Source organism: Pecten maximus, chromosome 13 (assembly GCF_902652985.1).
Source record: "Pecten maximus chromosome 13, xPecMax1.1, whole genome shotgun sequence".
Lineage (NCBI taxonomy): Eukaryota > Metazoa > Mollusca > Bivalvia > Pectinida > Pectinidae > Pecten > Pecten maximus.
In genome coordinates, this window is record NC_047027.1 from 3,550,606 (window position 1) to 3,575,387 (window position 24,782).

The 24,782-nt window shown below is 39.9% G+C and overlaps 1 protein-coding gene and 2 long non-coding RNA genes across 3 annotated transcripts; 2 read left to right on the forward strand and 1 right to left on the reverse strand.

Moving 5' to 3' along the window:
- Positions 1-44: 44 nt before the first annotated feature.
- LOC117340350 lies at positions 45-2,161 on the reverse strand. The gene is made up of 2 exons (XM_033902112.1): positions 1,470-2,161; positions 45-216 (listed from the first exon to the last, which is right to left on the reverse strand). The coding sequence occupies exons 1-2, from the start codon at positions 2,159-2,161 to the stop codon at positions 45-47; spliced, it is 864 nt and encodes a 287-aa protein (XP_033758003.1).
- Positions 2,162-4,137: 1,976 nt separating this feature from the next.
- Positions 4,138-14,354, forward strand: LOC117341232. Its single transcript, XR_004535589.1, has 4 exons — positions 4,138-6,590; positions 7,128-9,474; positions 10,012-12,358; positions 12,896-14,354. It is a non-coding gene; the product is annotated as an uncharacterized LOC117341232 (long non-coding RNA).
- Positions 14,355-14,483: 129 nt separating this feature from the next.
- Positions 14,484-19,755, forward strand: LOC117340199. Its single transcript, XR_004535396.1, has 3 exons — positions 14,484-15,253; positions 15,791-18,137; positions 18,675-19,755. It is a non-coding gene; the product is annotated as an uncharacterized LOC117340199 (long non-coding RNA).
- Positions 19,756-24,782: the final 5,027 nt, after the last annotated feature.

Below are 24,782 nucleotides of genomic sequence, written 5' to 3' on the forward strand. Positions count from 1 at the left end.
CATTGCACAGACCAAATGACATCACGTTAAATTCAAATAGCCCTTTATGTGTACTGAATGCTGTTTTCCCCCCGATCTTTATCTGCTATTTTACACTGCCAGTACCCACTAGCAAGGTCAAGGGTAGAGAACCACTGTGCCCCTGTTAAGGTGTCAAGTGCATCGTCTATTCTGGGGAGCGGGTAAGCATCTTTCTTTGTGATAGTGTTTAACTGTCTGTAGTCAATACAAAATCTTACTGACCCATCTTTTTTTCTAACCAGCACAACTGGGGCAGCCCAAGGGCTAGAGCTAGGTTGAATGATATTATCCTTTAACATTTTGTCTAGTTCTATCTCAACAGTTTCTTTTTGAGCAGGGGATAAGCGCCTAGCTGGTATTTTAACAGGTTGCTCACTGCCTGTATCTATTTTGTGCTCAACGATATTGGTCTGACCTAACTTCCCATCCGGGCTCATAAATATATCCCGAAAATCTGAAACTAAGTCTCTAACTTTGTGTTTTTGACCCTTGGAGAGTTTAGGTGAAACATTTTCTACTAAGTTGTTTAAATGTTCTGGGAGCCTCTGTGCTGTGTCTGACTCACATTATATATGGTGTATTCTACCAACAGAGTTAATTTCTCCCACTACAGTATTCTCACTCAGATTGACCCCTTTACGACCCAGATTGAGGACAGAGACGGTTATCTCTTGGTTTCTAGGGTCTACTAGAGTTCTAGCCATCAACAAACCCTGGTTGATTACATAAGATGTTGGCTCTACAAGTCCCTGTGCTTCCTTCAACCCTGAACCCTGCAAGACTCCATCTACATATGCCTTAAGGAAGAATTCAGAATTGGGAGGTATCCTAACAGAGTTACTAACCCTTATGCGAGCACAACCAGTGTATCCATTAGTGACTAAATCCACTTTCTGTCCTGCTAACTTAATGGTTTTGTCTAAGAAACTTATTTCCCCACCATGTTTTGTAAGGAAATCCATACCTAGTATGCCATTTAGCCGGTCTAACTTAGCTACAATAGCTTCTTAATCATAAACCAAGCGACCTATCTTGATCTTAAATATTGCTTTTCCCTGCACCTTTAATTCATTCCCTGATGCTGAAAACAACATAATGCCAACAGGATTTAATTTTGGACGCCTGTCCTCAGGGAGTGAGAAATACAATTCCTCAGTGAATATGGTGACTGAAGACCCAGAGTCTATCAAATATCTGGAGTTCCTACCTATGACTGAACCATCTAAGAAAAGACAACCAGAAACTATGGAGTTTATGCTGATTTTAGTTTTAAGCCCTTCCGGGAAATTATTTACCTCCTCAGGATGTATTCCCGTACTATCTGTCAAACGTTCGGGCTTGCGTTCGACTTCTACATGTTTTTTGTATCATTTGTATTAGAATATGTTTCTTGTGGACAGTTCCTCTTTAAGTGTCCCATTTGCCCACACTTAAAACACCCTTTGTACCTGTTATTCCCTCTCCCTGTTCCTGCCAACTGTTTCCCTAATTTTTCGAAACCCTCTAGCAACAGAGATGCCAAATCTCTTTCTTGCTCCTGAGATGTCTGAGGCTCTGTGTCTCTACATGCATGTATATGTGCTTGCTCTGTCTCTACATAAGACTTGGGTTTACGAAAAGTGACTTGCTCCCTCTCAAATGCTTCAAACTCTATTGCTGCTGTGATTGCAGCTTCTAGTGTAGTTTGATGTTTAAATTGGACACGCTTCCTTAATTCAAAGCTACCCAGTCCCATTATAAATTGATCCATTTCATTGGTTTCTCTGGCACCAACAGCCAAATTGGGGAAAGCTAAACCAGCTAATCTACGGAGTTCCTGCCCATAGTCCACGAAAGTCTCTGTATCTCGTCGATTTCTACATTTGAACTGACATGAATATGCTACCTCCCTCCCTGTGGGATCAAACCTCTCCCTCAAAAAGGATCTCAAATGACCATAATCCCTAGTCTGTCCCAATGTCAAATCGGACAATATTCTTTGGGCTGGACCCCGTAAAGACATCATTAGCTGCTGAGCCCTTTCCCAATCAGTCCAACCATTCCACTCAGCCACTTGTTCAAAATGAATTATATACACTCTGAAATCTGTGCTACCATCAAATATCTGGGGTTCTTTTTGTTTTCTATACCCTGAACTCATGGTTGGTCTAGTTGGATCTGTACCCACTATATTTGAACAATTCAGGCTTGGAAATGATGGCCCACAGCATGAAGAATGCTCTTAGGTACCAGAAGGGTAAGGGGTACTAGTTCAAAAATGCCCTTCGTGTTCCCTAACCAACTCAATATCTACTGTGTGCGAGTAAGACTGGTTTGGAGATGGACCCCCAACAATTGAGTAGGAATGGTTTTGAGATGGCCCGTCAACAGCTGAGTATACATTGCTTTGAGACGGCCCCTCAACAGCTGAGTATGTTACGTGTGACCTTGGCCTTGCACCCACGTGCTGGTCAGAAAAAATTCTAGCGTCTGTCGTACCAGCAGTGTACTGATTACCTTGATTTTCACAACCAACACCCTCTCGAATTTGAGATTTTGTGCGCCGAACAGGTTTATTTACCTCAGGGGCAAAGCTGACATTGTGAGTGGATTTAACAGGACCTCCCACTGTACCACGTGCAGAGACCCTACCATTACGACTAACGTTAGCAGGCTGCTCATGTTCGATTACTACTGTTGCGTTGTTATATATATAGATGAGATGGCTAATTTCTTAAATATATATTATTCATTATTCCATGTGCCAAGTGTTGTATGAGTTATGTCCCTTTAGTAAATTTCCGGATATTTCTGTTCGTTTCCTTTCTTGAAGCCCCGCGTCCAGAAACAAAGAAACAAGTGAGGTCATTTCTCGGCTTGGCATGATTCTACCGGAGATTTATTCCAAATTTCTCCGCAGTTGCAGTACCACTTATAGAGCTTACCAATCACAAAGTCATTTGGGGAGACAGCCAGGAGAGATCGTTCAATGCGTTGAAGAAACTTCTGACCTCCCAACCGATCTTGAAGCTTCCGGATCTGGATGAAGACTTCATTCTGAGAACAGATGCCTCTGACCAGGGGATTGGAGCTGTTCTACTCCAAGAGGAACATGGAAATAAGCTACCGGTAGCATATGCCAGTCGGAAATTGCAACAGAGAGAGCAGAATTATGCAGTGGTTGAGAAAGAATGCCTTGCTATTGTTTGGGGAGTTCAGAAATTTGAGCAGTACATCTACGGTAGAGAATTTCTTCTTGAAACGGATCATCAACCCCTGGTGTACCTGCAGCGATCCAAAACAGCCAATGGAAGATAAATGCGATGGGCTCTTATTCTCCAGTAATACAGGTTCAGAATCTGTGCTATAAAAGGAAGCGACAATGTTGGAGCTGACTACTTGAGTCGTACTTAGGAGACTTCATACCTGGATTGAAACTACCTGTCATCTACGCGATGTGAGTTATTGTAAAATGTACCATTTTCTTAGGCAGGGGGATATTGTCACAATCGCTTGTATTTGTATATTTGTCATGTGTGTCTGTATATATTGTGACGTGTTGTTACTATCTGTATGGCGTAACGGATGTTCCGTAGAGGGTGAGTGAGCGCGCACGAGCAGGAGCCATGACAGTGTTCTAACAGGCCGTGTCGACGCATTTGAGATATTTTAACATTATACGGGCACATAAACCTTACAGTCTGTGGTAAGTATTGTTTTATCAGTTAGTAATTATATATATATTGGATAATCATCGTTTATTTTGTGTAAAAAGGGGTTATTTTACCTTGGAATGTTGTTCATGCATTATGTCAACGTGCGGTCCAATCATGCATATCGTTCAATGATTTGTAACTGTTGTAATTGATTTATATACATTTGTTCAATCGTACTTCCAAATATAAACATGTATATTAGATATTTGGAAGGTATTTAGGTTATTTGTATATTTTATATGACTTTATAAAACTTAGTGCTAGTCAAATTTTATTGTATGGAAGCCCAAAGGGATCGTACGGTTAGTTTTTGTATGATTAAGTTGATACATGGACCAGCACTTTGTCGGGGTAAAAAGTGTCAATATTACATTTCCTATACTTGTATTCATTATTTATGGTATTCATGATACATTTTAGAAATAATATTTGAAATGTATACTTTGAAAGTAGGTGTAATATTATATAAATTAGCAATATGCGTGGTTGTGTATTTGTGTGTAGCAAGTGTGTTTATGTTTCCACAGCAATAATGTGGACTGGAGAGAGGTGAAGCCGGATGGTCAAAACCGCCTGAGTCATATTACAGGACCAGATGCTGCCATACTGGACTTCAGTAAATAAAAGCCCTATGTTGAGGACAAGGCACCGTTTGCCGAATTATGGAGACCCAGATAGATCTGACGGCGGGTTCTCATATGTCAGTGATTGGCAATATATCTACATTCATCATTCATTCGATGATATCAGCCGTCCGTGTAGGAGGCTGTGCAGACAGACAAAATGGTATTTAGTCTGTGCATTTCTTATATGATATTGCCACACGTGTGTAGACATCAGACAGACTGACTGGTGTCCTATATATATTACAAGAGTATGCAGCTGATCTCCACCTAGTGTTTTTCTGGAGCATAGGAGACATGTGCAGAGACATTGTTAAGTGTGTGTAAGATGTGAGAGTGTGACATGAACATTTGTAGTTATCTTGCTGTATTTTGTGTTGTGTTGTGTATATAAATTTACTATTTTTGTACATATCCGTTATTGAGTTTTCTCTTCCCCAACTGGAGATCAACCTCGCTTGTCCCACGTTACACTCTCCCTCAAAAAGGATCTCAAATGACCATAATCCCTAGTCTGTCCCAATGTCAAATCGGACAATATTCTTTGGGCTGGACCCCGTAAAGACATCATTAGCTGCTGAGCCCTTTCCCAATCAGTCCAACCATTCCACTCAGCCACTTGTTCAAAATGAATTATATACACTCTGAAATCTGTGCTACCATCAAATATCTGGGGTTCTTTTTGTTTTCTATACCCTGAACTCATGGTTGGTCTAGTTGGATCTGTACCCACTATATTTGAACAATTCAGGCTTGGAAATGATGGCCCACAGCATGAAGAATGCTCTTAGGTACCAGAAGGGTAAGGGGTACTAGTTCAAAAATGCCCTTCGTGTTCCCTAACCAACTCAATATCTACTGTGTGCGAGTAAGACTGGTTTGGAGATGGACCCCCAACAATTGAGTAGGAATGGTTTTGAGATGGCCCGTCAACAGCTGAGTATACATTGCTTTGAGACGGCCCCTCAACAGCTGAGTATGTTACGTGTGACCTTGGCCTTGCACCCACGTGCTGGTCAGAAAAAATTCTAGCGTCTGTCGTACCAGCAGTGTACTGATTACCTTGATTTTCACAACCAACACCCTCTCGAATTTGAGATTTTGTGCGCCGAACAGGTTTATTTACCTCAGGGGCAAAGCTGACATTGTGAGTGGATTTAACAGGACCTCCCACTGTACCACGTGCAGAGACCCTACCATTACGACTAACGTTAGCAGGCTGCTCATGTTCGATTACTACTGTTGCGTTGTTATATATATAGATGAGATGGCTAATTTCTTAAATATATATTATTCATTATTCCATGTGCCAAGTGTTGTATGAGTTATGTCCCTTTAGTAAATTTCCGGATATTTCTGTTCGTTTCCTTTCTTGAAGCCCCGCGTCCAGAAACAAAGAAACAAGTGAGGTCATTTCTCGGCTTGGCATGATTCTACCGGAGATTTATTCCAAATTTCTCCGCAGTTGCAGTACCACTTATAGAGCTTACCAATCACAAAGTCATTTGGGGAGACAGCCAGGAGAGATCGTTCAATGCGTTGAAGAAACTTCTGACCTCCCAACCGATCTTGAAGCTTCCGGATCTGGATGAAGACTTCATTCTGAGAACAGATGCCTCTGACCAGGGGATTGGAGCTGTTCTACTCCAAGAGGAACATGGAAATAAGCTACCGGTAGCATATGCCAGTCGGAAATTGCAACAGAGAGAGCAGAATTATGCAGTGGTTGAGAAAGAATGCCTTGCTATTGTTTGGGGAGTTCAGAAATTTGAGCAGTACATCTACGGTAGAGAATTTCTTCTTGAAACGGATCATCAACCCCTGGTGTACCTGCAGCGATCCAAAACAGCCAATGGAAGATAAATGCGATGGGCTCTTATTCTCCAGTAATACAGGTTCAGAATCTGTGCTATAAAAGGAAGCGACAATGTTGGAGCTGACTACTTGAGTCGTACTTAGGAGACTTCATACCTGGATTGAAACTACCTGTCATCTACGCGATGTGAGTTATTGTAAAATGTACCATTTTCTTAGGCAGGGGGATATTGTCACAATCGCTTGTATTTGTATATTTGTCATGTGTGTCTGTATATATTGTGACGTGTTGTTACTATCTGTATGGCGTAACGGATGTTCCGTAGAGGGTGAGTGAGCGCGCACGAGCAGGAGCCATGACAGTGTTCTAACAGGCCGTGTCGACGCATTTGAGATATTTTAACATTATACGGGCACATAAACCTTACAGTCTGTGGTAAGTATTGTTTTATCAGTTAGTAATTATATATATATTGGATAATCATCGTTTATTTTGTGTAAATAGGGGTTATTTTACCTTGGAATGTTGTTCATGCATTATGTCAACGTGCGGTCCAATCATGCATATCGTTCAATGATTTGTAACTGTTGTAATTGATTTATATACATCTGTTCAATCGTACTTCCAAATATAAACATGTATATTAGATATTTGGAAGGTATTTAGGTTATTTGTATATTTTATATGACTTTATAAAACTTAGTGCTAGTCAAATTTTATTGTATGGAAGCCCAAAGGGATCGTACGGTTAGTTTTTGTATGATTAAGTTGATACATGGACCAGCACTTTGTCGGGGTAAAAAGTGTCAATATTACATTTCCTATACTTGTATTCATTATTTATGGTATTCATGATACATTTTAGAAATAATATTTGAAATGTATACTTTGAAAGTAGGTGTAATATTATATAAATTAGCAATATGCGTGGTTGTGTATTTGTGTGTAGCAAGTGTGTTTATGTTTCCACAGCAATAATGTGGACTGGAGAGAGGTGAAGCCGGATGGTCAAAACCGCCTGAGTCATATTACAGGACCAGATGCTGCCATACTGGACTTCAGTAAATAAAAGCCCTATGTTGAGGACAAGGCACCGTTTGCCGAATTATGGAGACCCAGATAGATCTGACGGCGGGTTCTCATATGTCAGTGATTGGCAATATATCTACATTCATCATTCATTCGATGATATCAGCCGTCCGTGTAGGAGGCTGTGCAGACAGACAAAATGGTATTTAGTCTGTGCATTTCTTATATGATATTGCCACACGTGTGTAGACATCAGACAGACTGACTGGTGTCCTATATATATTACAAGAGTATGCAGCTGATCTCCACCTAGTGTTTTTCTGGAGCATAGGAGACATGTGCAGAGACATTGTTAAGTGTGTGTAAGATGTGAGAGTGTGACATGAACATTTGTAGTTATCTTGCTGTATTTTGTGTTGTGTTGTGTATATAAATTTACTATTTTTGTACATATCCGTTATTGAGTTTTCTCTTCCCCAACTGGAGATCAACCTCGCTTGTCCCACGTTACACTCTCCCTCAAAAAGGATCTCAAATGACCATAATCCCTAGTCTGTCCCAATGTCAAATCGGACAATATTCTTTGGGCTGGACCCCGTAAAGACATCATTAGCTGCTGAGCCCTTTCCCAATCAGTCCAACCATTCCACTCAGCCACTTGTTCAAAATGAATTATATACACTCTGAAATCTGTGCTACCATCAAATATCTGGGGTTCTTTTTGTTTTCTATACCCTGAACTCATGGTTGGTCTAGTTGGATCTGTACCCACTATATTTGAACAATTCAGGCTTGGAAATGATGGCCCACAGCATGAAGAATGCTCTTAGGTACCAGAAGGGTAAGGGGTACTAGTTCAAAAATGCCCTTCGTGTTCCCTAACCAACTCAATATCTACTGTGTGCGAGTAAGACTGGTTTGGAGATGGACCCCCAACAATTGAGTAGGAATGGTTTTGAGATGGCCCGTCAACAGCTGAGTATACATTGCTTTGAGACGGCCCCTCAACAGCTGAGTATGTTACGTGTGACCTTGGCCTTGCACCCACGTGCTGGTCAGAAAAAATTCTAGCGTCTGTCGTACCAGCAGTGTACTGATTACCTTGATTTTCACAACCAACACCCTCTCGAATTTGAGATTTTGTGCGCCGAACAGGTTTATTTACCTCAGGGGCAAAGCTGACATTGTGAGTGGATTTAACAGGACCTCCCACTGTACCACGTGCAGAGACCCTACCATTACGACTAACGTTAGCAGGCTGCTCATGTTCGATTACTACTGTTGCGTTGTTATATATATAGATGAGATGGCTAATTTCTTAAATATATATTATTCATTATTCCATGTGCCAAGTGTTGTATGAGTTATGTCCCTTTAGTAAATTTCCGGATATTTCTGTTCGTTTCCTTTCTTGAAGCCCCGCGTCCAGAAACAAAGAAACAAGTGAGGTCATTTCTCGGCTTGGCATGATTCTACCGGAGATTTATTCCAAATTTCTCCGCAGTTGCAGTACCACTTATAGAGCTTACCAATCACAAAGTCATTTGGGGAGACAGCCAGGAGAGATCGTTCAATGCGTTGAAGAAACTTCTGACCTCCCAACCGATCTTGAAGCTTCCGGATCTGGATGAAGACTTCATTCTGAGAACAGATGCCTCTGACCAGGGGATTGGAGCTGTTCTACTCCAAGAGGAACATGGAAATAAGCTACCGGTAGCATATGCCAGTCGGAAATTGCAACAGAGAGAGCAGAATTATGCAGTGGTTGAGAAAGAATGCCTTGCTATTGTTTGGGGAGTTCAGAAATTTGAGCAGTACATCTACGGTAGAGAATTTCTTCTTGAAACGGATCATCAACCCCTGGTGTACCTGCAGCGATCCAAAACAGCCAATGGAAGATAAATGCGATGGGCTCTTATTCTCCAGTAATACAGGTTCAGAATCTGTGCTATAAAAGGAAGCGACAATGTTGGAGCTGACTACTTGAGTCGTACTTAGGAGACTTCATACCTGGATTGAAACTACCTGTCATCTACGCGATGTGAGTTATTGTAAAATGTACCATTTTCTTAGGCAGGGGGATATTGTCACAATCGCTTGTATTTGTATATTTGTCATGTGTGTCTGTATATATTGTGACGTGTTGTTACTATCTGTATGGCGTAACGGATGTTCCGTAGAGGGTGAGTGAGCGCGCACGAGCAGGAGCCATGACAGTGTTCTAACAGGCCGTGTCGACGCATTTGAGATATTTTAACATTATACGGGCACATAAACCTTACAGTCTGTGGTAAGTATTGTTTTATCAGTTAGTAATTATATATATATTGGATAATCATCGTTTATTTTGTGTAAATAGGGGTTATTTTACCTTGGAATGTTGTTCATGCATTATGTCAACGTGCGGTCCAATCATGCATATCGTTCAATGATTTGTAACTGTTGTAATTGATTTATATACATCTGTTCAATCGTACTTCCAAATATAAACATGTATATTAGATATTTGGAAGGTATTTAGGTTATTTGTATATTTTATATGACTTTATAAAACTTAGTGCTAGTCAAATTTTATTGTATGGAAGCCCAAAGGGATCGTACGGTTAGTTTTTGTATGATTAAGTTGATACATGGACCAGCACTTTGTCGGGGTAAAAAGTGTCAATATTACATTTCCTATACTTGTATTCATTATTTATGGTATTCATGATACATTTTAGAAATAATATTTGAAATGTATACTTTGAAAGTAGGTGTAATATTATATAAATTAGCAATATGCGTGGTTGTGTATTTGTGTGTAGCAAGTGTGTTTATGTTTCCACAGCAATAATGTGGACTGGAGAGAGGTGAAGCCGGATGGTCAAAACCGCCTGAGTCATATTACAGGACCAGATGCTGCCATACTGGACTTCAGTAAATAAAAGCCCTATGTTGAGGACAAGGCACCGTTTGCCGAATTATGGAGACCCAGATAGATCTGACGGCGGGTTCTCATATGTCAGTGATTGGCAATATATCTACATTCATCATTCATTCGATGATATCAGCCGTCCGTGTAGGAGGCTGTGCAGACAGACAAAATGGTATTTAGTCTGTGCATTTCTTATATGATATTGCCACACGTGTGTAGACATCAGACAGACTGACTGGTGTCCTATATATATTACAAGAGTATGCAGCTGATCTCCACCTAGTGTTTTTCTGGAGCATAGGAGACATGTGCAGAGACATTGTTAAGTGTGTGTAAGATGTGAGAGTGTGACATGAACATTTGTAGTTATCTTGCTGTATTTTGTGTTGTGTTGTGTATATAAATTTACTATTTTTGTACATATCCGTTATTGAGTTTTCTCTTCCCCAACTGGAGATCAACCTCGCTTGTCCCACGTTACACTCTCCCTCAAAAAGGATCTCAAATGACCATAATCCCTAGTCTGTCCCAATGTCAAATCGGACAATATTCTTTGGGCTGGACCCCGTAAAGACATCATTAGCTGCTGAGCCCTTTCCCAATCAGTCCAACCATTCCACTCAGCCACTTGTTCAAAATGAATTATATACACTCTGAAATCTGTGCTACCATCAAATATCTGGGGTTCTTTTTGTTTTCTATACCCTGAACTCATGGTTGGTCTAGTTGGATCTGTACCCACTATATTTGAACAATTCAGGCTTGGAAATGATGGCCCACAGCATGAAGAATGCTCTTAGGTACCAGAAGGGTAAGGGGTACTAGTTCAAAAATGCCCTTCGTGTTCCCTAACCAACTCAATATCTACTGTGTGCGAGTAAGACTGGTTTGGAGATGGACCCCCAACAATTGAGTAGGAATGGTTTTGAGATGGCCCGTCAACAGCTGAGTATACATTGCTTTGAGACGGCCCCTCAACAGCTGAGTATGTTACGTGTGACCTTGGCCTTGCACCCACGTGCTGGTCAGAAAAAATTCTAGCGTCTGTCGTACCAGCAGTGTACTGATTACCTTGATTTTCACAACCAACACCCTCTCGAATTTGAGATTTTGTGCGCCGAACAGGTTTATTTACCTCAGGGGCAAAGCTGACATTGTGAGTGGATTTAACAGGACCTCCCACTGTACCACGTGCAGAGACCCTACCATTACGACTAACGTTAGCAGGCTGCTCATGTTCGATTACTACTGTTGCGTTGTTATATATATAGATGAGATGGCTAATTTCTTAAATATATATTATTCATTATTCCATGTGCCAAGTGTTGTATGAGTTATGTCCCTTTAGTAAATTTCCGGATATTTCTGTTCGTTTCCTTTCTTGAAGCCCCGCGTCCAGAAACAAAGAAACAAGTGAGGTCATTTCTCGGCTTGGCATGATTCTACCGGAGATTTATTCCAAATTTCTCCGCAGTTGCAGTACCACTTATAGAGCTTACCAATCACAAAGTCATTTGGGGAGACAGCCAGGAGAGATCGTTCAATGCGTTGAAGAAACTTCTGACCTCCCAACCGATCTTGAAGCTTCCGGATCTGGATGAAGACTTCATTCTGAGAACAGATGCCTCTGACCAGGGGATTGGAGCTGTTCTACTCCAAGAGGAACATGGAAATAAGCTACCGGTAGCATATGCCAGTCGGAAATTGCAACAGAGAGAGCAGAATTATGCAGTGGTTGAGAAAGAATGCCTTGCTATTGTTTGGGGAGTTCAGAAATTTGAGCAGTACATCTACGGTAGAGAATTTCTTCTTGAAACGGATCATCAACCCCTGGTGTACCTGCAGCGATCCAAAACAGCCAATGGAAGATAAATGCGATGGGCTCTTATTCTCCAGTAATACAGGTTCAGAATCTGTGCTATAAAAGGAAGCGACAATGTTGGAGCTGACTACTTGAGTCGTACTTAGGAGACTTCATACCTGGATTGAAACTACCTGTCATCTACGCGATGTGAGTTATTGTAAAATGTACCATTTTCTTAGGCAGGGGGATATTGTCACAATCGCTTGTATTTGTATATTTGTCATGTGTGTCTGTATATATTGTGACGTGTTGTTACTATCTGTATGGCGTAACGGATGTTCCGTAGAGGGTGAGTGAGCGCGCACGAGCAGGAGCCATGACAGTGTTCTAACAGGCCGTGTCGACGCATTTGAGATATTTTAACATTATACGGGCACATAAACCTTACAGTCTGTGGTAAGTATTGTTTTATCAGTTAGTAATTATATATATATTGGATAATCATCGTTTATTTTGTGTAAATAGGGGTTATTTTACCTTGGAATGTTGTTCATGCATTATGTCAACGTGCGGTCCAATCATGCATATCGTTCAATGATTTGTAACTGTTGTAATTGATTTATATACATCTGTTCAATCGTACTTCCAAATATAAACATGTATATTAGATATTTGGAAGGTATTTAGGTTATTTGTATATTTTATATGACTTTATAAAACTTAGTGCTAGTCAAATTTTATTGTATGGAAGCCCAAAGGGATCGTACGGTTAGTTTTTGTATGATTAAGTTGATACATGGACCAGCACTTTGTCGGGGTAAAAAGTGTCAATATTACATTTCCTATACTTGTATTCATTATTTATGGTATTCATGATACATTTTAGAAATAATATTTGAAATGTATACTTTGAAAGTAGGTGTAATATTATATAAATTAGCAATATGCGTGGTTGTGTATTTGTGTGTAGCAAGTGTGTTTATGTTTCCACAGCAATAATGTGGACTGGAGAGAGGTGAAGCCGGATGGTCAAAACCGCCTGAGTCATATTACAGGACCAGATGCTGCCATACTGGACTTCAGTAAATAAAAGCCCTATGTTGAGGACAAGGCACCGTTTGCCGAATTATGGAGACCCAGATAGATCTGACGGCGGGTTCTCATATGTCAGTGATTGGCAATATATCTACATTCATCATTCATTCGATGATATCAGCCGTCCGTGTAGGAGGCTGTGCAGACAGACAAAATGGTATTTAGTCTGTGCATTTCTTATATGATATTGCCACACGTGTGTAGACATCAGACAGACTGACTGGTGTCCTATATATATTACAAGAGTATGCAGCTGATCTCCACCTAGTGTTTTTCTGGAGCATAGGAGACATGTGCAGAGACATTGTTAAGTGTGTGTAAGATGTGAGAGTGTGACATGAACATTTGTAGTTATCTTGCTGTATTTTGTGTTGTGTTGTGTATATAAATTTACTATTTTTGTACATATCCGTTATTGAGTTTTCTCTTCCCCAACTGGAGATCAACCTCGCTTGTCCCACGTTACACTCTCCCTCAAAAAGGATCTCAAATGACCATAATCCCTAGTCTGTCCCAATGTCAAATCGGACAATATTCTTTGGGCTGGACCCCGTAAAGACATCATTAGCTGCTGAGCCCTTTCCCAATCAGTCCAACCATTCCACTCAGCCACTTGTTCAAAATGAATTATATACACTCTGAAATCTGTGCTACCATCAAATATCTGGGGTTCTTTTTGTTTTCTATACCCTGAACTCATGGTTGGTCTAGTTGGATCTGTACCCACTATATTTGAACAATTCAGGCTTGGAAATGATGGCCCACAGCATGAAGAATGCTCTTAGGTACCAGAAGGGTAAGGGGTACTAGTTCAAAAATGCCCTTCGTGTTCCCTAACCAACTCAATATCTACTGTGTGCGAGTAAGACTGGTTTGGAGATGGACCCCCAACAATTGAGTAGGAATGGTTTTGAGATGGCCCGTCAACAGCTGAGTATACATTGCTTTGAGACGGCCCCTCAACAGCTGAGTATGTTACGTGTGACCTTGGCCTTGCACCCACGTGCTGGTCAGAAAAAATTCTAGCGTCTGTCGTACCAGCAGTGTACTGATTACCTTGATTTTCACAACCAACACCCTCTCGAATTTGAGATTTTGTGCGCCGAACAGGTTTATTTACCTCAGGGGCAAAGCTGACATTGTGAGTGGATTTAACAGGACCTCCCACTGTACCACGTGCAGAGACCCTACCATTACGACTAACGTTAGCAGGCTGCTCATGTTCGATTACTACTGTTGCGTTGTTATATATATAGATGAGATGGCTAATTTCTTAAATATATATTATTCATTATTCCATGTGCCAAGTGTTGTATGAGTTATGTCCCTTTAGTAAATTTCCGGATATTTCTGTTCGTTTCCTTTCTTGAAGCCCGCGTCCAGAAGCCCGCGTCAGAAACAAGAAACAAGTGAGGTCATTTCTCGGCTTGGCATGATTCTACCGGAGATTTATTCCAAATTTCTCCGCAGTTGCAGTACCACTTATAGAGCTTACCAATCACAAAGTCATTTGGGGAGACAGCCAGGAGAGATCGTTCAATGCGTTGAAGAAACTTCTGACCTCCCAACCGATCTTGAAGCTTCCGGATCTGGATGAAGACTTCATTCTGAGAACAGATGCCTCTGACCAGGGGATTGGAGCTGTTCTACTCCAAGAGGAACATGGAAATAAGCTACCGGTAGCATATGCCAGTCGGAAATTGCAACAGAGAGAGCAGAATTATGCAGTGGTTGAGAAAGAATGCCTTGCTATTGTTTGGGGAGTTCAGAAATTTGAGCAGTACATCTACGGTAGAGAATTTCTTCTTGAAACGGATCATCAACCCCTGGTGTACCTGCAGCGATCCAAAACAGCCAATGGAAGATAAATGCGATGGGCTCTTATTCTCCAGTAATACAGGTTCAGAATCTGTGCTATAAAAGGAAGCGACAATGTTGGAGCTGACTACTTGAGTCGTACTTAGGAGACTTCATACCTGGATTGAAACTACCTGTCATCTACGCGATGTGAGTTATTGTAAAATGTACCATTTTCTTAGGCAGGGGGATATTGTCACAATCGCTTGTATTTGTATATTTGTCATGTGTGTCTGTATATATTGTGACGTGTTGTTACTATCTGTATGGCGTAACGGATGTTCCGTAGAGGGTGAGTGAGCGCGCACGAGCAGGAGCCATGACAGTGTTCTAACAGGCCGTGTCGACGCATTTGAGATATTTTAACATTATACGGGCACATAAACCTTACAGTCTGTGGTAAGTATTGTTTTATCAGTTAGTAATTATATATATATTGGATAATCATCGTTTATTTTGTGTAAATAGGGGTTATTTTACCTTGGAATGTTGTTCATGCATTATGTCAACGTGCGGTCCAATCATGCATATCGTTCAATGATTTGTAACTGTTGTAATTGATTTATATACATCTGTTCAATCGTACTTCCAAATATAAACATGTATATTAGATATTTGGAAGGTATTTAGGTTATTTGTATATTTTATATGACTTTATAAAACTTAGTGCTAGTCAAATTTTATTGTATGGAAGCCCAAAGGGATCGTACGGTTAGTTTTTGTATGATTAAGTTGATACATGGACCAGCACTTTGTCGGGGTAAAAAGTGTCAATATTACATTTCCTATACTTGTATTCATTATTTATGGTATTCATGATACATTTTAGAAATAATATTTGAAATGTATACTTTGAAAGTAGGTGTAATATTATATAAATTAGCAATATGCGTGGTTGTGTATTTGTGTGTAGCAAGTGTGTTTATGTTTCCACAGCAATAATGTGGACTGGAGAGAGGTGAAGCCGGATGGTCAAAACCGCCTGAGTCATATTACAGGACCAGATGCTGCCATACTGGACTTCAGTAAATAAAAGCCCTATGTTGAGGACAAGGCACCGTTTGCCGAATTATGGAGACCCAGATAGATCTGACGGCGGGTTCTCATATGTCAGTGATTGGCAATATATCTACATTCATCATTCATTCGATGATATCAGCCGTCCGTGTAGGAGGCTGTGCAGACAGACAAAATGGTATTTAGTCTGTGCATTTCTTATATGATATTGCCACACGTGTGTAGACATCAGACAGACTGACTGGTGTCCTATATATATTACAAGAGTATGCAGCTGATCTCCACCTAGTGTTTTTCTGGAGCATAGGAGACATGTGCAGAGACATTGTTAAGTGTGTGTAAGATGTGAGAGTGTGACATGAACATTTGTAGTTATCTTGCTGTATTTTGTGTTGTGTTGTGTATATAAATTTACTATTTTTGTACATATCCGTTATTGAGTTTTCTCTTCCCCAACTGGAGATCAACCTCGCTTGTCCCACGTTACACTCTCCCTCAAAAAGGATCTCAAATGACCATAATCCCTAGTCTGTCCCAATGTCAAATCGGACAATATTCTTTGGGCTGGACCCCGTAAAGACATCATTAGCTGCTGAGCCCTTTCCCAATCAGTCCAACCATTCCACTCAGCCACTTGTTCAAAATGAATTATATACACTCTGAAATCTGTGCTACCATCAAATATCTGGGGTTCTTTTTGTTTTCTATACCCTGAACTCATGGTTGGTCTAGTTGGATCTGTACCCACTATATTTGAACAATTCAGGCTTGGAAATGATGGCCCACAGCATGAAGAATGCTCTTAGGTACCAGAAGGGTAAGGGGTACTAGTTCAAAAATGCCCTTCGTGTTCCCTAACCAACTCAATATCTACTGTGTGCGAGTAAGACTGGTTTGGAGATGGACCCCCAACAATTGAGTAGGAATGGTTTTGAGATGGCCCGTCAACAGCTGAGTATACATTGCTTTGAGACGGCCCCTCAACAGCTGAGTATGTTACGTGTGACCTTGGCCTTGCACCCACGTGCTGGTCAGAAAAAATTCTAGCGTCTGTCGTACCAGCAGTGTACTGATTACCTTGATTTTCACAACCAACACCCTCTCGAATTTGAGATTTTGTGCGCCGAACAGGTTTATTTACCTCAGGGGCAAAGCTGACATTGTGAGTGGATTTAACAGGACCTCCCACTGTACCACGTGCAGAGACCCTACCATTACGACTAACGTTAGCAGGCTGCTCATGTTCGATTACTACTGTTGCGTTGTTATATATATAGATGAGATGGCTAATTTCTTAAATATATATTATTCATTATTCCATGTGCCAAGTGTTGTATGAGTTATGTCCCTTTAGTAAATTTCCGGATATTTCTGTTCGTTTCCTTTCTTGAAGCCCCGCGTCCAGAAACAAAGAAACAAGTGAGGTCATTTCTCGGCTTGGCATGATTCTACCGGAGATTTATTCCAAATTTCTCCGCAGTTGCAGTACCACTTATAGAGCTTACCAATCACAAAGTCATTTGGGGAGACAGCCAGGAGAGATCGTTCAATGCGTTGAAGAAACTTCTGACCTCCCAACCGATCTTGAAGCTTCCGGATCTGGATGAAGACTTCATTCTGAGAACAGATGCCTCTGACCAGGGGATTGGAGCTGTTCTACTCCAAGAGGAACATGGAAATAAGCTACCGGTAGCATATGCCAGTCGGAAATTGCAACAGAGAGAGCAGAATTATGCAGTGGTTGAGAAAGAATGCCTTGCTATTGTTTGGGGAGTTCAGAAATTTGAGCAGTACATCTACGGTAGAGAATTTCTTCTTGAAACGGATCATCAACCCCTGGTGTACCTGCAGCGATCCAAAACAGCCAATGGAAGATAAATGCGATGGGCTCTTATTCTCCAGTAATACAGGTTCAGAATCTGTGCTATAAAAGGAAGCGACAATGTTGGAGCTGACTACTTGAGTCGTACTTAGGAGACTTCATACCTGGATTGAAACTACCTGTCATCTACGCGATGTGAGTTATTGTAAAATGTACCATTTTCTTAGGCAGGGGGATATTGTCACAATCGCTTGTATTTGTATATTTGTCATGTGTGTCTGTATATATTGTGACGTGTTGTTACTATCTGTATGGCGTAACGGATGTTCCGTAGAGGGTGAGTGAGCGCGCACGAGCAGGAGCCATGACAGTGTTCTAACAGGCCGTGTCGACGCATTTGAGATATTTTAACATTATACGGGCACATAAACCTTACAGTCTGTGGTAAGTATTGTTTTATCAGTTAGTAATTATATATATATTGGATAATCATCGTTTATTTTGTGTAAATAGGGGTTATTTTACCTTGGAATGTTGTTCATGCATTATGTCAACGTGCGGTCCAATCATGCATATCGTTCAATGATTTGTAACTGTTGTAATTGATTTATATACATCTGTTCAATCGTACTTCCAAATATAAACATGTATATTAGATATTTGGAAGGTATTTAGGTTATTTGTATATTTTATATGACTTTATAAAACTTAGTGCTAGTCAAATTTTATTGTATGGAAGCCCAAAGGGATCGTACGGTTAGTTTTTGTATGATTAAGTTGATACATGGACCAGCACTTTGTCGGGGTAAAAAGTGTCAATATTACATTTCCTATACTTGTATTCATTATTTATGGTATTCATGATACATTTTAGAAATAATATTTGAAATGTATACTTTGAAAGTAGGTGTAATATTATATAAATTAGCAATATGCGTGGTTGTGTATTTGTGTGTAGCAAGTGTGTTTATGTTTCCACAGCAATAATGTGGACTGGAGAGAGGTGAAGCCGGATGGTCAAAACCGCCTGAGTCATATTACAGGACCAGATGCTGCCATACTGGACTTCAGTAAATAAAAGCCCTATGTTGAGGACAAGGCACCGTTTGCCGAATTATGGAGACCCAGATAGATCTGACGGCGGGTTCTCATATGTCAGTGATTGGCAATATATCTACATTCATCATTCATTCGATGATATCAGCCGTCCGTGTAGGAGGCTGTGCAGACAGACAAAATGGTATTTAGTCTGTGCATTTCTTATATGATATTGCCACACGTGTGTAGACATCAGACAGACTGACTGGTGTCCTATATATATTACAAGAGTATGCAGCTGATCTCCACCTAGTGTTTTTCTGGAGCATAGGAGACATGTGCAGAGACATTGTTAAGTGTGTGTAAGATGTGAGAGTGTGACATGAACATTTGTAGTTATCTTGCTGTATTTTGTGTTGTGTTGTGTATATAAATTTACTATTTTTGTACATATCCGTTATTGAGTTTTCTCTTCCCCAACTGGAGATCAACCTCGCTTGTCCCACGTTACACTCTCCCTCAAAAAGGATCTCAAATGACCATAATCCCTAGTCTGTCCCAATGTCAAATCGGACAATATTCTTTGGGCTGGACCCCGTAAAGACATCATTAGCTGCTGAGCCCTTTCCCAATCAGTCCAACCATTCCACTCAGCCACTTGTTCAAAATGAATTATATACACTCTGAAATCTGTGCTACCATCAAATATCTGGGGTTCTTTTTGTTTTCTATACCCTGAACTCATGGTTGGTCTAGTTGGATCTGTACCCACTATATTTGAACAATTCAGGCTTGGAAATGATGGCCCACAGCATGAAGAATGCTCTTAGGTACCAGAAGGGTAAGGGGTACTAGTTCAAAAATGCCCTTCGTGTTCCCTAACCAACTCAATATCTACTGTGTGCGAGTAAGACTGGTTTGGAGATGGACCCCCAACAATTGAGTAGGAATGGTTTTGAGATGGCCCGTCAACAGCTGAGTATACATTGCTTTGAGACGGCCCCTCAACAGCTGAGTATGTTACGTGTGACCTTGGCCTTGCAACCACGTGCTGGTCAGAAAAAATTCTAGCGTCTGTCGTACCAGCAGTGTACTGATTACCTTGATTTTCACAACCAACACCCTCTCGAATTTGAGATTTTGTGCGCCGAACAGGTTTATTTACCTCAGGGGCAAAGCTGACATTGTGAGTGGATTTAACAGGACCTCCCACTGTACCACGTGCAGAGACCCTACCATTACGACTAACGTTAGCAGGCTGCTCATGTTCGATTACTACTGTTGCGTTGTTATATATATAGATGAGATGGCTAATTTCTTAAATATATATTATTCATTATTCCATGTGCCAAGTGTTGTATGAGTTATGTCCCTTTAGTAAATTTCCGGATATTTCTGTTCGTTTCCTTTTTCATTTTATTATAATGTACCTTATTCCGGATATTTTATTTGATTTGTGTATTACTGTTATGTAATCTGTGTCACAAAGAAGTTTGATAATCGATGCAATGGAAGAGAACACGTGTTATGACTTTTTCTTCAACTTTTCCTTCAACACGAAACCCCTGTACATGGCGGAGAATCCTAACGTTGTTAATTACCTCTCACAGCATCATGGCGAGTTCAACATTTATACCGTTATTTCCCGATGATGTCGAAGAAATCTTCTCAGACGAATTTTTGCAGCGGAATGAGATTAGTGTTTCACCGCCTGCGCCATCAGGTACTGTAACTGTTAAGAATGAAAAATGTGAAGCTCAGAATATGAATAAATCAAAGTGTGAAGCCCATGTACATGCTGCAGACCCCTCCAAGATACTTAGGACATGTAGTCCATTTTCGGGATTTTCAAGTGAGGATGCAGAGAAATTTTTGAATGACTTTGAAGCATGCGCGACATTGTTGGATTTAGGCGGGAAAAAAGCAGTCGCCTTTTGCTTATTATTAAAGTGCCAGTGTCATTCAGGCTAAAACCAAAATGATGGATCGTGTCAACGAAGCAGCTCATCCGCTCTCTGTTAAAGGAGGCGATTATGTGTATCTCTTGGTGGAACCGAAAGGCAAGGGAGCAAAATTCAAATCTCGCTATTCGGGCCCATTTTGTATTAACTCGGTGGACAGCCCTCACCTTGTAACTCTGCGGAACCCAGATAGTGGTCATATTTAAGGTGGCATTCACATGGATCGTCTAAAATGTGCTTTTGTCCGTAAACCCAATCCAAAGGATTACTTTTTGGATCCTATCCAAACCCATGAGGATATTGTGAGTGACGGAAATGAATCGGATGGGTTCCTGGACACCGATTTCAAGGAGGGATCTGGTGAGACAATCGACACTCATGAGAATAGTACTGACAGACAATTGTCCGACAACGGCACCACATCCTCAGCAACCGTCTCTTACCCTGTTCCGTTATCTAGATCTCGACCAAAACGTATTATTACAAAACCAGTCCGCTACCGAGACTCTGATTTCATGTCTCCTGTAAACATATTATCCTCATCTGATGAACAGAACTTTTGTCGTGTCAAGAGAATATTAGCACAAAGATTTCACTCAGGGGAAAAGGAATTCCTTGTACATTTTGCTGGTGAGCCTGCTCAACAGGCTATATGGATACATGAGAAGGGTCTTAATGAGAAATGCCGTGCCGCCATAGAAAGGAGACCACCTCTTATCCATTAGATTACTGTTTTCGCAGTGACTTGTTTATGAGATCTGATGAATGATTTGCTTGATAATATTACACTACTTTGTGTGTATGTCATTGAATGTTTCTATCCTTACAATTTATAAATATTCAATTTATGGTGTCTACTTTGATGGAATGTGCATCTTTAATGTAAATATCTACTTTGCTGGAATGGGCACCTTTAATGTAAATATCTACTTTGCTGGAATGGGCACCTTTAATGAAAACATGATTTGATGGAATGCGTATCCTTAATGTACTCATATATTTTGATGGAATGTAGTGCATATATCTTCGATATAATCATCTTATATGTATATGATTTAATGTACATTATGGTTCCTTGATATCTGAAACTCCTACATTGATAATTACAATTACAATAGGGATGCCAGTATTATTTCATCTCATAAGACTAGCTGTACGACTTCTCATAATTAGTACACCTATTTCAATTGAATTTAGATTTCTTTTGATATGTGACAATTTCTATTTGTGCACAATCTTTGTTGGCTGAATATATATTTCATCTGCTGATGGAATAAATTTATATATTGCTAGTATACATGTACTTACATGTTTTGAATCTGGTATATTTAGTATATCGATACAATTTGTTTGAAAATGTCCCTTTGCTACAGTATAGCATTTCAGAATATTTTCCTTGATTGTATTAAATTCGAATTGCTGTTTCTAAGAGTTACTAATCTTGTTATTGTAGTTCTTTCTTGATTATTTTGTTTTCCCTATTGTAGTTTGTATTTTTGCAAAGAGTTTGACCAATAATTCTTCCAACATGTATTTCAGACATCCTTTGGGTTTTTTTTGGGTTTTTTTTTCATTATTATTTGTATGTCGCTATGTGTGATGCACTTGGCTTTGGGTAATTAACCTTGTAATAAGTAATTTTACGAATGCCAACATTTTGTTTATGTATCCATATGTTCATAGCTATGGTCATGACTATTAAAAATATATGCAAGAGTACTGGCAATACAAGTTCAAGATTAAAATACTTCTCCAGTCTTTATATATTACACATGCTGTTGTTGTCTCTAGAAATAACCTTTTGTTGACCATTTAAATGATTATTATGTTAGATATGTATATATGATGTGAATTAGTGAGTGTGGGTTACCGGTATTGTCAGAGAGTATGAGTGTGTCGTATAGATATGTCTATCATTTACCATTTACTTGTTCTGTTGTTATTAGAGTTCTATGGTTTCTCCTGGAGTCACATAATTATTGCTTTGTGTTATATATTATCTCTGGTGATTGTTATATCTCACCTTTTGGAGTTATGTGCTCTTGACATGTTACGTTCAAGCCACTGTACATCATAATACTATGAAATAACACTTTATTTCGAAAGGCATAGTTTCTGTCATACCATATAGTATATCTTGTATAACTTGGAATATATATGTATCTTGTGTATTATGCAAACTGTATATTGTATATATATATATATTTCGCAGATTAACCATCTCATCTTCTTCGGCAGTCAACTTTTGTTACCAGCCATTTCAGGGGGGCGGGATGTTATATATATAGATGAGATGGCTAATTTCTTAAATATATATGATTCATTATTCCATGTGCCAAGTGTTATGTCCCTTTAGTAAATTTCCGGATATTTCTGTTCGTTTCCTTTTTCATTTTATTATAATGTACCTTATTCCAGATATTTTATTTGATCTGTTTATTACTGTTATGTAATCTGTGTCACAAAGAAGTTTGATATTAGATGCAATGGAAGAGAACACGTGTTATGACTTTTTCTTCAGCTTTTCCTTCAACGAAGCCTCTGTACAGCGTCCCGTCCACACTGACCTGTAGCCATTACAATATTTACGCGTGAGGCGAACAAAATATCAACAACGGATTACACAGAGCTGGTTCACGGCACCAGTGTAAAAGTTCTGAGGAGTTACGGCACTACTGTAATAGTTTCGACTCCTGAGACCAGTGTATTCTCGTATAGTGATTTTCAAGTTCGTCAACTCTGTGGTTCTGTCTCCAAATTTACAGCTGGTTACAGATCAATGGATCAAAACGGTTTATAAAGTGCAACACTTTATTATATGAAGATTAGAAGTGATGAAACACGATGACTGACTATATACACAATGCTCACGTAACCTAGCCGTGCGTCCGGTCCATATCTCGTATGAAAAATATCCACCCCTGTCCCTCCCTGGGGAATAAATGTACCCAAAAATACAACGACTATAACATGCCTACAACGGGAAAAGACCACCCGAAATAACAACGGAATTACTGACTATATCATGCCTATAATTGAGAGAAAAATACCACCCAACCCTGGATAATTAAGTCCGAAATCTACTGCATACCTGACTCTGTGAAGGAGAAAGACGAGCCGAGCCGGCCAGCTACATGTAAGCCTCTGCCAGACTGTCGTATAATATTAAAATTCCCAGCTATATAGCTAAATTTAATTGTATGCCTCGAAATACACGTGCAGTTTGTCCCAAGACTACAGATAGACCGATACCTGAGCGTAGAGTAATGTACAGGTAAGGTGATTATAAATAAACACATACCCCGAACATTAGCCAATCAGAAACGTCGACAAATACAACCGGAAGGGATTCCCCAACGGGAATACCCCGTATAAACAATATGGACCGATGATCATGATCACAACAACACGCACTCTGATTTACAGGATGTAAATATGGTATTATATACAACGGGTAAGTGTTCAAAACCCAAATCTTTTACATATACAAACGGGTTCAGCTACCTGGCTCGGCCCGCAGGACGACACAATGTACAGTCTTGGAGTTTATGGTAAACCATGACCGTTGAAAGTGACGGCTGACCATTACTTTCTTAATTTAAGTGTAAGCAGGTACTTTTTACCGTTTCCATGCTGCCTGAATCAAATAATTACATATCCCTATGTATAATTTGAAAATAATGACCCCTCCCCTCAATTTAAGCATCTCTATGATTGGGATTTTTCCTCTGTCTCTGTGAAAATGGCTGCAGAAGGTGGAAAAAGTGCTGTTTCAGAGGGTCAGTTTGAGATTGTCTGTGATGAGCATAGGCCATGTCTGCTGTCAATATAATATTTGGTATCAGATGATAAAGAATGCTGTAATGTATCCATAAATGTGCTTAATGTCATGATTACGTTTTCATTAAGAGAAAGTACGTTTTTATAAATTCACTATTCCAACTAAATGGTGTCTAAAAGATACGATTTATCGTAACTTTTCAATTGGAAAAGTTCTGGTTTTACCTTACTTTTGTAAGTTATGGCTTTCCGTGACTTTTCTTATCAGGGAGCATTAATTGTTGTTCCTCATCACTACAAAGAAAAACAA

Bases quoted from the DNA above. Each gene is read 5' to 3' on its own strand.
- LOC117340350 (XM_033902112.1), bottom strand. From the start codon at position 2,161: ATGAGTTCAGGGTATAGAAAACAAAAAGAACCCCAGATATTTGATGGT. The intron at 217-1,469 runs GTACAAAGGGTG...TATTGACTACAG, and splicing joins ACAGGGAGAGGGAATAACAG to ACAGTTAAACACTATCACAA.